Source organism: Engystomops pustulosus, chromosome 8 (genome assembly GCF_040894005.1).
Source record: "Engystomops pustulosus chromosome 8, aEngPut4.maternal, whole genome shotgun sequence".
NCBI classification, from domain to species: Eukaryota; Metazoa; Chordata; class Amphibia; order Anura; family Leptodactylidae; genus Engystomops; species Engystomops pustulosus.
In genome coordinates, this window is record NC_092418.1 from 35,979,909 (window position 1) to 35,993,990 (window position 14,082).

General features: G+C 44.0%; 1 protein-coding gene across 2 annotated transcripts in view; it reads right to left on the bottom strand.

Annotated features, from left to right (window-relative positions):
• Window positions 1-13,879, bottom strand: part of LOC140075133 (multidrug resistance-associated protein 1-like) — a 60,711-nt gene extending 46,832 nt beyond the window's left edge. For both annotated transcript variants that reach the window (XM_072120649.1, XM_072120648.1), the window contains exon 1: window positions 13,693-13,879. In XM_072120649.1, coding sequence (XP_071976750.1) covers window positions 13,693-13,734 — 42 coding nt within the window. In that variant the 5' untranslated portion in view covers window positions 13,735-13,879. The remainder of the gene's footprint in view (window positions 1-13,692) is intronic.
• Window positions 13,880-14,082: the final 203 nt, after the last annotated feature.

Here is a 14,082-nt window from a genome sequence, read left to right on the forward strand (position 1 = left end):
TCTAAATCCAGCTACAATCCTGGAATAATTATTTTTCACATTACCATCAACACACAGGAAGGAATAGTGATATCTAACCAATACAAAGTAGCGGATGGTCAAAACTACCGGAAGACTCCTTTTAAAGTCAATTTCCACCAAAATCTCTTACCAGTAACCTGGAGCAAAACACACAACCTTATTTTAACACAAATTTCTGCAAGAGGGTGGAGATCCATTGTTGTCACCCTTATGTGTTGCAAAATTGCTCATTGTGTAGCACTGATTTCCTACTATATAAAGTTGCCATTTGGCTCAAATGTAAAATCTAAGAAGTGCCACTAGATAAACAAAAAGGCACATGAATACCAAAGAGATTTGTAAGCCATTAGGAGAGGCCTCCTGCAGTTATCAGCGAGGTGAACCAATATCTCGGTTTTGCCATTTCCCCCCTAAAATTTACTTATATTTTCCATAACAACTTTAAAGAGACCTTTCTAATAACCCATCATGTCACCGTCTCCAATCTGCCTCCTAATTGATGAGGAAGATGATAACTGGGCATTACCAAAGTTATTTAGGTCATTCATTTAAAGTAGATGACCTAAATTTATAGGCAGCCATTAGCTCTGCTCTGCTGAAGAAGATTTCTGTATTTTAATAAGGAGTGAAGTGGCGATTCCTGGGTGTGACCACAAACACCAAGCTCTAAAAGGCTGATGTAAGAGGATAAGCTACAAAGTCATGAAACGCACAGGGCAATACCCAGAGAGCAGACACGAATGTCTAGTTACTTAAAAAAAAAGTAACCATGTAAGAGGCTCCCCCAAGATTTTGATTGGTTTGTAAGAGTTTGATATTGAAGGAGAATCTTCAAAAATTACTTAAAAGGGGTTTTCCCACAAAAGTTTGGCCCTATTGGCGAGAGATAGCGTGCGCTCAACCGGAGGCGCCATAATGTAGACTGATATGCTGCTGCTGCATATCGGTACCCCTTAAGTTTGTGTGAATGAGCCCTTATTCTCAGCTTCGCACATTTGCGTCCCCTGCCCCTTTCTCCTGCCAAAGATCCTGTGACAGCTAGAAAGGGTTCTGTGGTGTACACAGGAGCCCCTGGGGCTTATTTGCATTTTTATTTTTTAAGAGACCTTTTATAACCAAAAATAAACCATTAAACGCTAAATGAAGAATAGTTCCCATTTCAGGTGGTACACGCCTGCGTGCAAGTACGTTTGGGCTAAAGGAAATCAACCACATGGATATAGATTTTTAACCCACACATTGGATGATCCTCATCCAAACCTGCAAATGTAGAAAAAAAAATAAAATAAAAATTTAATAAAAATCCTAGTCCATTATTCATATGGGATATATGAATCACCAGAGGTTTCTGGCTGAGGGCTGATCTACCCTTGGGAGCTGAGGGTGCATGTATATGTAGAATATGTGGTGAGGGACCTATGTAGTTGATGCAGCTCCTCCACCACTAGTTAATGCCGTCTATCAGCACAGAGCGATCTCATCATAGACTACTAGATGATCATTTCACACCCTTCCAAGGCCACACAGTAGCACTGGGAGCAGGTCTGCCTTCAATCATTGACAGAGGTCACGTCACACAGCTCAGAGCCACTTTATATTAATCCGACACGGATAAATATTGCCACATATACACACACTGCCCTTAAACCTAGATCTGTCACCCAGACTAACAGTAGAGGGTTATCCGGTTTCTGACATGTGGTTTCTTCCTCCAGTTACTACTAGACGCTGGTTACACACCCAGAGCGGGACAAGGACATGTGAGACAACTTTCACTTTGAGTATAAAGAGAAAAAAAAGCAGACATGACAGCTAGAGCCACCGGGACCAGGGACCCATCTGCTACAAACACTCCTGTCCCTATGGGACTGCATGACACGTGCTGCTACAGAAGAATACATGTATTATATTATGTGACCATACACAAGCCTATAGAAAACACTCCTGAGATTAGGGGCAATGGGTGCTGAAGTATCAATCCATCAGCAGGGATACTGCACTGCTCAAACAAATTAAGGGAACACTCAAATTACACATCCAAGATCTGAATGAATGAAATACTCATTATATACTTTATTATGTACAAAGTTGAATGTGCTGACATTAAAAAAAAAAAAAGGCAATGGCAATCAAATTTATTAACCAATGGAGGCCTGGATTTGAAGTTACCCACAAAATTAAAGTGGAAAAACCAACACACTACAGAGTGATCCAACTTTGATGTAGCGTCAGTAAAACAAGATAAATGGGGCTCAGTATTGTGTGTGGCCTCCATGTGCCTGTATGACCTCCCTACAACACCTCGGCATGCACCTGATGAGGTTGTGGACCTGGACTAAAGCATCCGCCAACTCTTGGACAGTCTGATGCAATGGGACGGTGGATGGAGTGAGACACGATAACCCAGATGTACTCAATCGGATTGAGATGTGGGGAACGTGCAGCCCATAGCTTCAGTGTCTTCACCTTGTAGGAACTGCTGACACTCTAGGATTGTCCTGCATTAAGAAAAGCAGGGCCAACAGCACCAGCACATGGTCTCACATGTGGTCTAAGGATCACATCTTGGTACCTAAAGGCAGCCACCTCTGGTGAGCGCATGGAGGGCTGTGCGGCCCTCCAAAGAAATGCCCCCCACACACCATTACTGACCCACTGCCAAACCGGTCATGCTGAAGGATGTTGCAGGTAGCAGATTGCTCTACAGACAAGTGTGAACCTGCTTTCATCTATAGAGCACCAGACATGAATTTGCCGGTCCTGGTGTTCTCTGGCAAATGCCGTGTCTGCACGGTGCTGGGCTGTGAGCACAACCCCCATATGGATGTCAGAGCCTCATACCATCCTAATGGAGTTGGTTTCTTTGTGGCTGCTAGAGGTCAGTTTGCAGGGCTCTGGCAGTAGTCCTCCTGTGGAGGTAGTGTTCAGGAGACGAATTTTAAAATCGTGGCCAGGTGGTACCGAACCCCAGCAAAGTTGCATAAGATGTTCCCATCGGTGTCTGACACCTGCTGGAGGTGTAACGGGAGCATGGCTCCATGTTGCATATTTGGTGGTCCTGCCCTGGGGTCAGAGACTCGTGGGGAGCGGTTTTTGAACTCTGCAATAAGCTATGGTCAGGTACTGTTACACCACTTCCAGAGCTTGGTGTATTGTCTATGATCCCTGGCTCTATTTCAGCATTGAAGAAAGGCTTTCTGAGGCACCACATTGCCGCTACTCGCCAGATTATTCCCAGACTCCAGAAGTTAAGTGTTTGTCCGTCAAGGGCTCATTGGGCAGAAGCCCTGAACCACATCATGAGAATGGAGGAGATGAGAGCTATGGAGGGGCTGGCGGACTCGCAGATTGATAGATACACCAAGATTTGGTCCCCATGGAGCGATTTTTGCAGTTCAATGGAATTTGCCTCTTGGATAGCGGGAGGTACAAACTAAGCAGTAGATAACTTGGAATCAGGTTGATGAATCTTCGTACCCTTTTCCCTTTCCTTGTGTGCTCTCTCCCATTGCCGTCTCCTATCCCATCCCCAAACGTACTTTCCTTTGTCTTTATGCGTTTTAAGTGTTTAATGTGGTTAATGTTGTCAGTTCCCGTTACCTAGAAACATGAGCTTATATAACATTTTCTATATGCATCTCATATATAGAGGTAGCCTTTACACCAACATAATATTGTTTTGTTCATGACGAGACTATTCATACACAACCTAGCTGTGCCACTTGATGTAAGATATGTGTACTGCTATGGTTTGTACTGGATTCATTGGTATTACTTTGAACTTTGTCATCTACTAATTTCAATAAAGTTTATTTAACAGAAAGGTGGAGGTAGCGGTCCAACTGCTGGGTTCTTGCCCTCCTACAGCCTCCTCCACATCAACTGGTGTATGGGCCTGCCTCCTGGTAGCACCTCCAGCCTCCAGACACTACGGTGAAAGACACAGCAAACCTTCTGGCCAAAGCTCACATTAATGTGCCATCTTGGATGAGCTGCACTACCTGAGCCACTTGTGTGGGTTCTAGAGTTATTTTACAACCACAGACCTGAAAGCAACAACATTCACAATTGACCAACACACCAGCCAGAAAGCATTGGTACTGAGAAGTGGACTTGGTCCCCACTGCCAGAACCACTCTTTTTTGAGTGTCTTACCAATTGCCTATGAAATGGATTGCCAGTGTTGCTTCATGAGTGGACCGTTTGATGTCACATAAGTGTGATAAAAACAATATAACTCCAAGTGTAAGTGTTTCCTTTATTTTTTTTAGCAGTGTATAATGGTGTGAATTAGTGCTGTCAAACATCTACATACAAAAACTTACTGTATTGTCGTCTGGACCTATTCTGCTGCATCATCGGGACATAGAAGTGATGTAGTTGTAAGCTTGGTAATCACACCAACTATATCAATTATTGGCTGAAAAGTGGACAGTGAGAAGTTAGATCATTCCTCATGGTTTTCTAGATCTCTGCTTGCTGCGAGTCTACAGGAATCTTCAGGGTGTGCTCACATGTGGCGTTCAAAGCACGTAAAAACATGTGTCAGGATGCAAAGTGTGAACGCATTCCCACTTGCCGTTTTGGCTGAGTCAGAACACGTGTGCGTTTTCAAATGTTATACGTTCGGCCCGATCACACTAGCGTTTTCAGTATAACACATGCAATTAACTGCAAACACGTATGGGCTCACGCACGGCCCCCCTATGCTAGCGCTGCACTTGAAATGTGTGGCCAAACCCCAAAGCTAAATGCACACAACCCATTACCAAAGCCTTTGGTATGAAGCAAATGCCTATTCTGCAAATAATGGAGCAGGTCCTATTCCTGCTTAGAATTCCTCATCTACCGTCACGGACCTCAAACGCCTGATGCCACATGGGCCCACAGCCCACAATCAAGTTTATCCCCACAAAGTGACCCTGTTGGATTTACTAGCCCAAAACTAGAATGGCAGAACTCAGCGTATCTACACTTCAGCGATTCTGATGGATAATGGACCGGGATGCTAGGGAAAAAAAAAAAAAAAAAAAAACACAGACAACAAGCGCATACGACTTGGCAATTACAAGAATATTTATATAAAGGTAGAGCACTCCCCCTTGTTAAAAATCTTTATTTTTGACCATGCAATATACCCAAGTATAAGCCTTAACACCAAAAAAAAACCTGGAAAAACACTACTGACTAGAGTACAAGCTAAGGGTAAGAAATGCATTCGTCCCAGGCTGCCCCGCGTTTAAGGAGGGGGGGGGGGGGGGGAGATAAGAAAAAGAAAGGTGTACTCACGTTCTGACGCCCCCCAGAACTGTACTTTAGCCCAAGGCTACAATAAACAGCTATGAAGAAGCGTCTGCAATGAAGCTTTATTGTTAATCCTGGTTCTTCTGACAACCCAACATTTTTAAAATCCAATTGTCACAAACCAAATAAAATTTGGCTGCGGTTACAATTATAAAAAATACAGTTCCGACTTACTGTACCAATAGTTGTGATTGTTTCTTCTAGAGGGGTCTTATATCTCTAACAAGAATCACATCTCCACAATGTAACAGGCAGTGCAGATCCCTCTTGATGGATTACATGAGTCACTTCTAGAACACATCCATTACAGCTCTGCAGAACACATTTCCAAAAATTACATTTTTTTTTTTTTTTTTTTTTTTTTTTTTAGAAGGGTTACTACATAATGGAGATTCTCAGAAGTTCCAGCAGCTGCAGCCAAGCCTCTGCCAAACAACCCAAAGTATTTTAATGTGCGATTTTGCATGATCCACAGGGATCAGGGGGCTCCTCTCATATGAAACATTCGGGGTCATGGTAGATTTCTGTAAAACCTATAAACGCACAAAGATGTTCAAGTCAATAGCTGTAGGTTGGATCGCTCTAAAGCAGAAGAAAAAGTTAGAAATCGTTGTGGAAGATCAAGTGCTTGACAACAGAGGAAAACTGTCAAAATTGGTGCACTAGTGGGCATGGCCACACCAAATAGATTATTTTTATGACAACAATAGGAATGCCAAAGTGCAAGTTTAGTTTGAAAGCATCAAGAGTTTCAAGAGGGGCCAATATAGGAGTAAAATTTAATTTTGCCCGGACGGACACACACTACTTCCAGTCTTTGGCGCTTGCACAAGTAGGTTTATCAGAGCAGTGATAGGACATCCAAGGTTGGAGGAGACCACAGATAAGCCAAAGAGGGTCCTGTGACCCCTTAAAGATGGGTGCAAGTGCTGGTGACAAGGAGTATCAGAGCAATGTGGGATCCAGGACCATGATACACTGAGATTTAATCACCCCTGCCTTGGCCCCAAGAGCGGTTTCCAAAAGTTCAGAGTTTTCCCTGGAAAAAGCCTTTAAGACAGATAATTCAAGCAAAAATATTTAATGGGCTCCATTATTGTCAAATGACAGGTGACAGTTCTGGGACTATTCATGGGGCAGATAGAGGCAGGAGGATGAAGTTTACCTGCCACCAAGCTACATGCCGGAACAGAATACACATTAGTGAGACTAACCAGGAGTGTATTAGTCCTGCTATAGTTAAGCTGCCCCGTCCTTCATCAGGACCTGTGTGTGATAACAGAACGGTGAGGCGGCTGCACTCCATACAGCGCTGAGTGCTAGCTCAGCATCCGCCCTCACCAGCACTTTCTAGAGAAGCTTTCATCTTCAATTGTTTTTCAGAGACCACAAGTACAGAGATTCCCCGATCTGACAAAACCTGCACCAGATGTCAGTAGTGCCACCTACTAAAGGCAGAACAAAGATGTAGCACAACTACAATGACCTGCTGTACTTTCAACCTTCTGACATCACTTGCAGGTATATTTTAGCTTCCCATCCCCCAGCTGACTACAAGTCATTTCTGAATAATTGTGTTTTACTTAAAAGCTTTACTGGTGTAAGGGCAGTTCTTTTTATTGCATCAAAATGCATTGGAATTTCCATCCTTTGTTATATATACCAAGAGTAACGGACACAAATCCACAGCAGGGATGGAGGATTTGCAGAAAAGTAATGTAATGATGGTTTCCACAGTACAGGCGGTCCCCTACTTAAGAACACTCGACTTGCATACGACCCCTACTTACAAACGGACCTCTGGATATTGGTAATTTATTGTACTTTAGCCTTAGGCTACAATAAACAGCTATAACAGTAATCACTGGTGTATACAATTAAGTGTTAGTGTTAATCCTGGTTCTAATGACAACCCAACATTTTTAAAATCCAATTGTCACAGAGACCAAAAAAAAAAAAAAAAATTTGGCTGGGGTTATAATGATAAAATATACAGTTCCGACTTACATACAATTTCAACTTAAGAACAAACCCACAGACCCCATCTTGTATGTAACCCGGGGACTGCCTGTATATATAATCGTGGCATTAGTGAGACGTGTAGCAGGTGACAAAGAGAAGCCAATGTCCATACAAGTGACTGAGCTCACCTCCAGCTACCTGTGTCCTGGGATAGGCATTATACAGAGGGAAACAAGGAAGGGCTAAGCAAGTAGCACCATACAGGTATTGGCGTAAAAGCTTATAAATCTGCCATCAATTTAAGAGATGATCTCCTCTTTCAAGTATAAGCTCTAATAGTTTTACTAGATTATACAGCCTCCATATTAAAAGGAAGTCTTAAAAGACAACATGGGTGCGGGTCCAACAGCAGGAATTACCACTAGTGTAAAGGACTCTGATCAAGTGTATGGGAGCAATGGAAACCTCAGAGTACCACCACTGAGGGTGCAGTCTTACCATGAGTTTGGCTGGTTCAAATCAGTTTCTTCATTTCTAGAAGTGTAAGCAGCCGTGAAAGTGTTAACAGCTGCTTACACATCGAGAAGTGAAGAAAAACGGATTCAAACCAGCCAAACGAATGGTAAACATGCAATGCAAGTGTTTAAATATGCAAAAATACTAACCTGTAAGGGTGCGATTAAAGCAAGTAAAACACATGTAGTTGGCAATCCATTGGGAGGGCTTAAGACTCAAGGAAATTAAGGAAAGTGGCATCTACAGATCAAGAAAGGCTGAAGAGTTAACTTTAGGAACTCCTAGTTCTCCTCCAGTAACATTGTTAGGCCGGCGCCACACAGGCTCGGTAACGAGCCGCCTGTGTTTTGCGTTAATTTAACGCGAAACACCAGTGGCTCGTTCCCGATCGCAGGCGTTTCCATAGAAACGCCGATGCGATCGGGCCGAGGCCCGCCCCGGTGGGCGCGACTTTGTCTGCGTTTGCAAGCGCAGACAAAGCGCCCTGTGTGGCGCCGGCCTTAGGCTGCGGTCACACGTGGCATTTTGAACTTGTTTTTGGCCCGTCTAAGTAGTCCATTAAACAAAAAAAAAAAAAAAAAAAAAACACACATTTTTGAAAAACGCATCCTTTTTTGACAAGTTTTAGCAATTATCTTAATTAAAACTGGTCAAAAACAGATGCGTTTTTTGACAGACTACTTAAAAACGGGTTCAAAAAGCCATGTGTGACCACAGCCTTAGGGTGAAGACACACGTGGCGTTTTTAGTTAGTGCGTTTTCACATCATTAAAAACGCATGGTTTAAAAAACGCATGAGTTTATGAAAAACCAGTTTGAATTAAGATAATTGGTCAAAACTGTCAAAAACACATGCGTTTTTTAACGCATGCGTTTTTAACTATGTGAAAACGCACTAACTAAAAACGGCCCAAAAAACGCCACGTGTGTCTTCACCCTTACAGGAGTTTTATAGTTTAAAGACATACTATTAGACTGCAATCAATTGTCTGCAGATTATCCTGGTCTCGCAAACCAATCATATTACAAAAATGTTCAAAAGTACAAGCATTTAACGGACTGAAAAATGCATGCTTAAAACCAGAATCAAAACGCTAACATGTGGCATCACCCGAAGGCTTAGCCCCATTTTTTTTGTATTCTGACTTGCGTCACTTCATAGGGTTATAACTTTTGAACACTGTTACTTATCAAAGCGATTACGTCTAGGATTACATCATAGACGCCATGTTACAGGCACTGCCTGCAGACAGCCCTGGGGTCTCTATTGGTTCTCAGGGCTGCCATGTCAACAACTGGCGCCCACCAAAGACAGCGTGGTGTAGAGACCCCCGAGATTTAAAGGGGTATTCTCATCTGGGCATTAACATTAAGTTTCATTAATCTGCCATATGTAAACATTTCTTCAATTGGATGTCATTAAAAAAAAAAATGTTCCTGTGTGAAGATAAAATTTCTCATAAAGCCATGTTGTCCCTTAGAAACCAGATAGCTTCCTCGGATACGACCACCTCTGCTGGAGTGATTGCACAAAGAAACAAAAGGTTATTGTATATAAAATGTCCGGGAGTTACTACATGTCGCACAGCCGTCCTGTGGTAATGATTGCTGAATCCTGGCGGTCCGGCAGGACTCTATAGCGCAAGTCTGGCCACCGCTGCCAGAGTGTGACGTGGTCGTATCCGAGGAAGCTATCTGGTTTCTAAGGGACAGAATAACTACATTTATGAGAAATTATCTCCACACAGGAACATTTTTTTTTTAATTAACATCCAATTGAAGAAATGTTTACATAAGGTAAATTAATTTAATTAAATGTAAATGCCCAGATGGGAATACCTTTATTCAAGTGACCACTGCAAAGTTTCAGCTCCCAGTGTCTGGAGTCTCTCAAGCCTTGGTATTGGTCACTTGTTTTTTGGATTGTTTTTGGAGTCAAAGTCCGAATACATTTACTTGCTGCAAGTGATACGTTTTAAAAAAAACATTTGACAGTGGAGCCAAGAGGCGCTTGAATGATGTAGGCTCATTTGCATATTTTTATAGAGTCTTCCTGAAAGATGTTACTGTTCCAGAATAAAAGAAACAAGGTTTCAGGCTCTAGAAAAACAGAACCAACAAGTCAGGGCAGTCTACCCTGAGTAAATCTGATCATAGAAGTCCTTTAAACTAATTTGTGACCCTCTTGAAGTGACTAGTCTATATTTTATAAGTTATTTTGTGTGTAGTGAAAGAAAATCCTCTTAAGCGCTGCTCCACAAAGCTATGAAATCAAGTGCTATCTGTACAACCGAGCACAGAATATCCGTGTACAAAGAATGCATGACCCCGTGACTGATGCCAAAGCATGATTCAACATTTTCCGAATAGGAAAACCCTTCACGGGACACAGGAATCCTACTCTTAACTCCAAATACATTGGGAAAGACATACAAGTACATACAGCAGAGCTAATGCAGAGCACCATCTGAGCACCCAGGTGAAGGCACAGAACACTCACCGCTCCTCTATACAAGTCCACAATACTTCACACTTCTATGGAACATCAGTCCGCATAAAAACCTTCATGTCTTCCCAGTCATTGATTCATTGGGGAGATTTATCACATGTAATAATAACAATAATAATCTTTATTTATATAGCGCCATCAAATTCTGTGTACACCAGTTTTTTCAGCATACAAGTCAAGAAATAGTTCCAATCACTAGCGACCCCACCAGTAATTGCAATTAATACCCTCTGGAATGAAGAGTGCGTCCATAGATGATAACCCATCTATGAGAACGATTGGAGATCATCATTAAATTACTTTTATTAACAGTATAATATTAAGTATATAGAGTAGTACTTAAGTCCTAACATCTGGACACATGTTGGTTTGGATGCTGGTGGGGGGCCCTAGTCATGTGAAGAGCCATGGGACACAAGAGACACTTAATCCGCCACTAACTACATCATACACCGTCACAGGATAAACGTCCCCATTGAGTATCAAGGTTACAGTTCAGGGCACAGCTCTGAAGGTCTGAGGGTGCATGTGTATGAGTAAATCCGGTTACTCCCAGTCATATGACCAAGGGTGATGCCACACATTGCGTTTTTAGATCGTAAATAATTCATGCGTTAAAAACCGCATGCGCTTTTTGAAAACACATCCGTTTGACAGGTTTGACCAATTATCTTAATTAAAATGGGTCAAAAATGGATTTTTGACGGACTGCTTTAAAACGCCATGTGTAGCATCACCCTAATGCTAACTTCAGGTTAAACCTAATCCACTAAACTTGGGACCCCCCCCCCCCCACCTTTACCTCGCAGGTAGAGCATGCTCACTGCCATGTCAGTATAAGGGTGATGCCGTTTTTTAATTAGTTTGTTTTCAGATCGGAAAAAAAAAAAAAAAAAAAAAACCACACAGACAAAAATGCATGCGTTTCCAAAAAACACATGCATCTTTCAAAAACGGATGCGTTTAAGATCTGAAAACGCACTAAAAACGGCCCAAGAACGGCATGTGTGACATCACCCTAAAGCTTCACATGAACATGTGCAAGTCACAGGCTGCAAACTTGGCCAGGAATAGAATCTGCAAAAAGATTTGCAGCTTGGGCAATCGATTAGGGGCCACAAGACCCCTGTCCTTACCTCCGACACCTTTATCTAACATCTATTTATGGACTTATGGTCCAAAAACAGTCTATACAATATGGATGAGGGCTGTACATGTTGCAGTTGTGCGTCAAGCCATCATGAATAATCTTTATTTACATAGCGTCATCATATTCTGTAGCTTTACAAATCGTAGGGGACATATACAAATATTATATTACATTACAGAGTACAAACAGTCATATGGAACACTAGGAGTGAGGGCATGAAAGTCTTCTCTGCGCCCTTAAGCCTATTTGAATACTGAAGACATGTCCTGGATAGTCCATCACCAGAATATAAATCAGATATTTACTAGCCATGCTGGAGAATTGCAACTCTGCTCCAGTTCAAGTGGCTAGAAGGATATCTGCAGCACTCCAGCACGGCCGCTATATGTTCTGGCTCTTCAGTGTAACTTCTGCCGACCAGAACACGGAAATAGGTGCAGGATTCGGGTGTTGAACACCACACACTTCCTCCTGACATGTATATTTTCTGGGCCACAAGTAGGGAAAGTATCCGCCAGTTGCAGTCGTCCGACATCAGCAGATGAATATCACTCACCATCCATAGGAAACAACTGCTTGCAACGCAAACGGTGCATCGCGACTATTTATTGGGCACGTTATTGGAGTTTCTCTGGGCTCATACACACAGCTTTGGGATCCGTGGTCCTGTGTTTGAGCCACAAATCTCAGAACAGATCCCATTCCTGCATAAGCAGACCTTACACACTGGTGACACGAAGGCCACAGAGCATGGACCACATACATTTGTATGCAGATAGGGTAAAGCTACACAAGATGTAGCTGCAACCAAGAACTTTGCGGCAACCTATAAGGGACAATCATAATTTCTCATCCCGTGCCACACAATATGGCAACTGCTTACAGAACAAGCCCTCGCCAACCCATCACAGGTATGCCCGTGTCAGAGGACCTTATAGGGGTTGTACAAAGTTACAATTAGAGATGAGCGGACCTGAACTTTAGGTTCAGCAGCAGGGACGGATTAAGACTGCAATGGGCTTTATGAATATCACACATGGTGCTAGAATCAAGCTTCTTAGGGAATGCATCGTCTCCGTCTGCTCGCAGGACCTTCAAAGGTCCTAAAATGGCTCAAGTATTGAGTGCAGGAGCAGATGTACAAGGATCATGGCTGAAGGTCCTTCTCAATATAGAGTTTGATGGGCGTTTGGGTAGCCACGGGTACCAAGCTACCACCCAAATCGCTTACAACACAGCCCACTACTGTTCGGCAGCTCCATGCAGCTTTATGCCGCCTACAGCTAGGCATGGCTGTGATTGGCCTGGTGGACACATCCGGTCAATCACAGACATACCTAGGTGCTATGGGCATAAAGCTGCAGACGCCATACTTAAAGTTCAGGTCCGCTCATCACCAGTTACAATCTTAACATTAAGTGTATGACAGCCGAGACCCCCGATGATCAGCGGAACAGGGGTCACATTCTCACCAACTGACGGAGCGGCAGAGTGAGCAAGGGTCCCGCTGCTCCATTCAATACCATGAGAGTGCTGGAGGCAGGCGAGCTCAGTGCTCACACATCTCTTATTCTAACTTTAGATGGTAGCAAACAGAGCAGTGATGGGCCACATGCATCCAGTTATGGAGAATAGGATCTCCGGGGTCCTGGCAATCAGATGGTTACCCCCTTCATGGACAATTGTAAAGACTGCACTACATGGCATAGTATGACCAGACACTACACAAGAGGGGGATCCTGGGACCAGTACAAGTTATACAATGTATGTACAAGGTTTCATAACCATCCGTATAACCTGGGACAGCAGTGTCATAGCTGGACATGCCCTTTAATTACAGGCATAACCACACATGCCAGCAGGAAGGAGGTGGCACATCCTGCCCCATGGGGAATCAGTTTTCCCCTGACAGTAATGGAGGAAGTTTGAGCAAGTCTGAGGCTCAGACCTGGGGCACATATGCAAATGCCCAAACTCTTACACACTGCGGGTGTGAGGCAGTGCCAGCTGTGCCATAGCTGTGCCCACTGCATACACAACACACCGCGTATCACATATGGTGGAGAGTACTTCAAGGGCTGCTCCTCTTCCTGCCAGGATGGTGGTGCCGGTACATGGCATCATGCTGACGTCACGCCCCCCACTGACTGCCCCCAAATACAAAGTAGTGTTACACCCAGCACCCACCACAAACGTCACCCGGACATCATGACGGGCACCAGCCTCTTACCCAGAAGCGCTCGCTGCCGTCATAGCTGCAGAAGGTCTCCATGCCGGGGCGGCGGGAGGCTCCACCGGGGGGAGGGAGGGGGTAGCCGGCTCCGGGGCAGCTCAGGGAGACACAAACAGCAGATCTGCTACATAACAGCGCGTCGCCTGCCACTGCCGGCTCACAGGCTGCTGATTGGACGACTCCCGGCCGCTCTTATCTGGGAACGGAGCTGATTGGCTAAAGCGCGGCGTTTTACTGCTCGCTCATTGGGTGCACATCACGCCGAGCGCCTGGTGACGAAGGCAGAGAATGTCTCGTGTTACCCGGCCGCAGAGAGGGGCAGGTGTCCCGCGGTGTGACAACCTGTGTGCCGGCCTCACTGCCCTGAGCGGGGGTCCCCAGCTACTG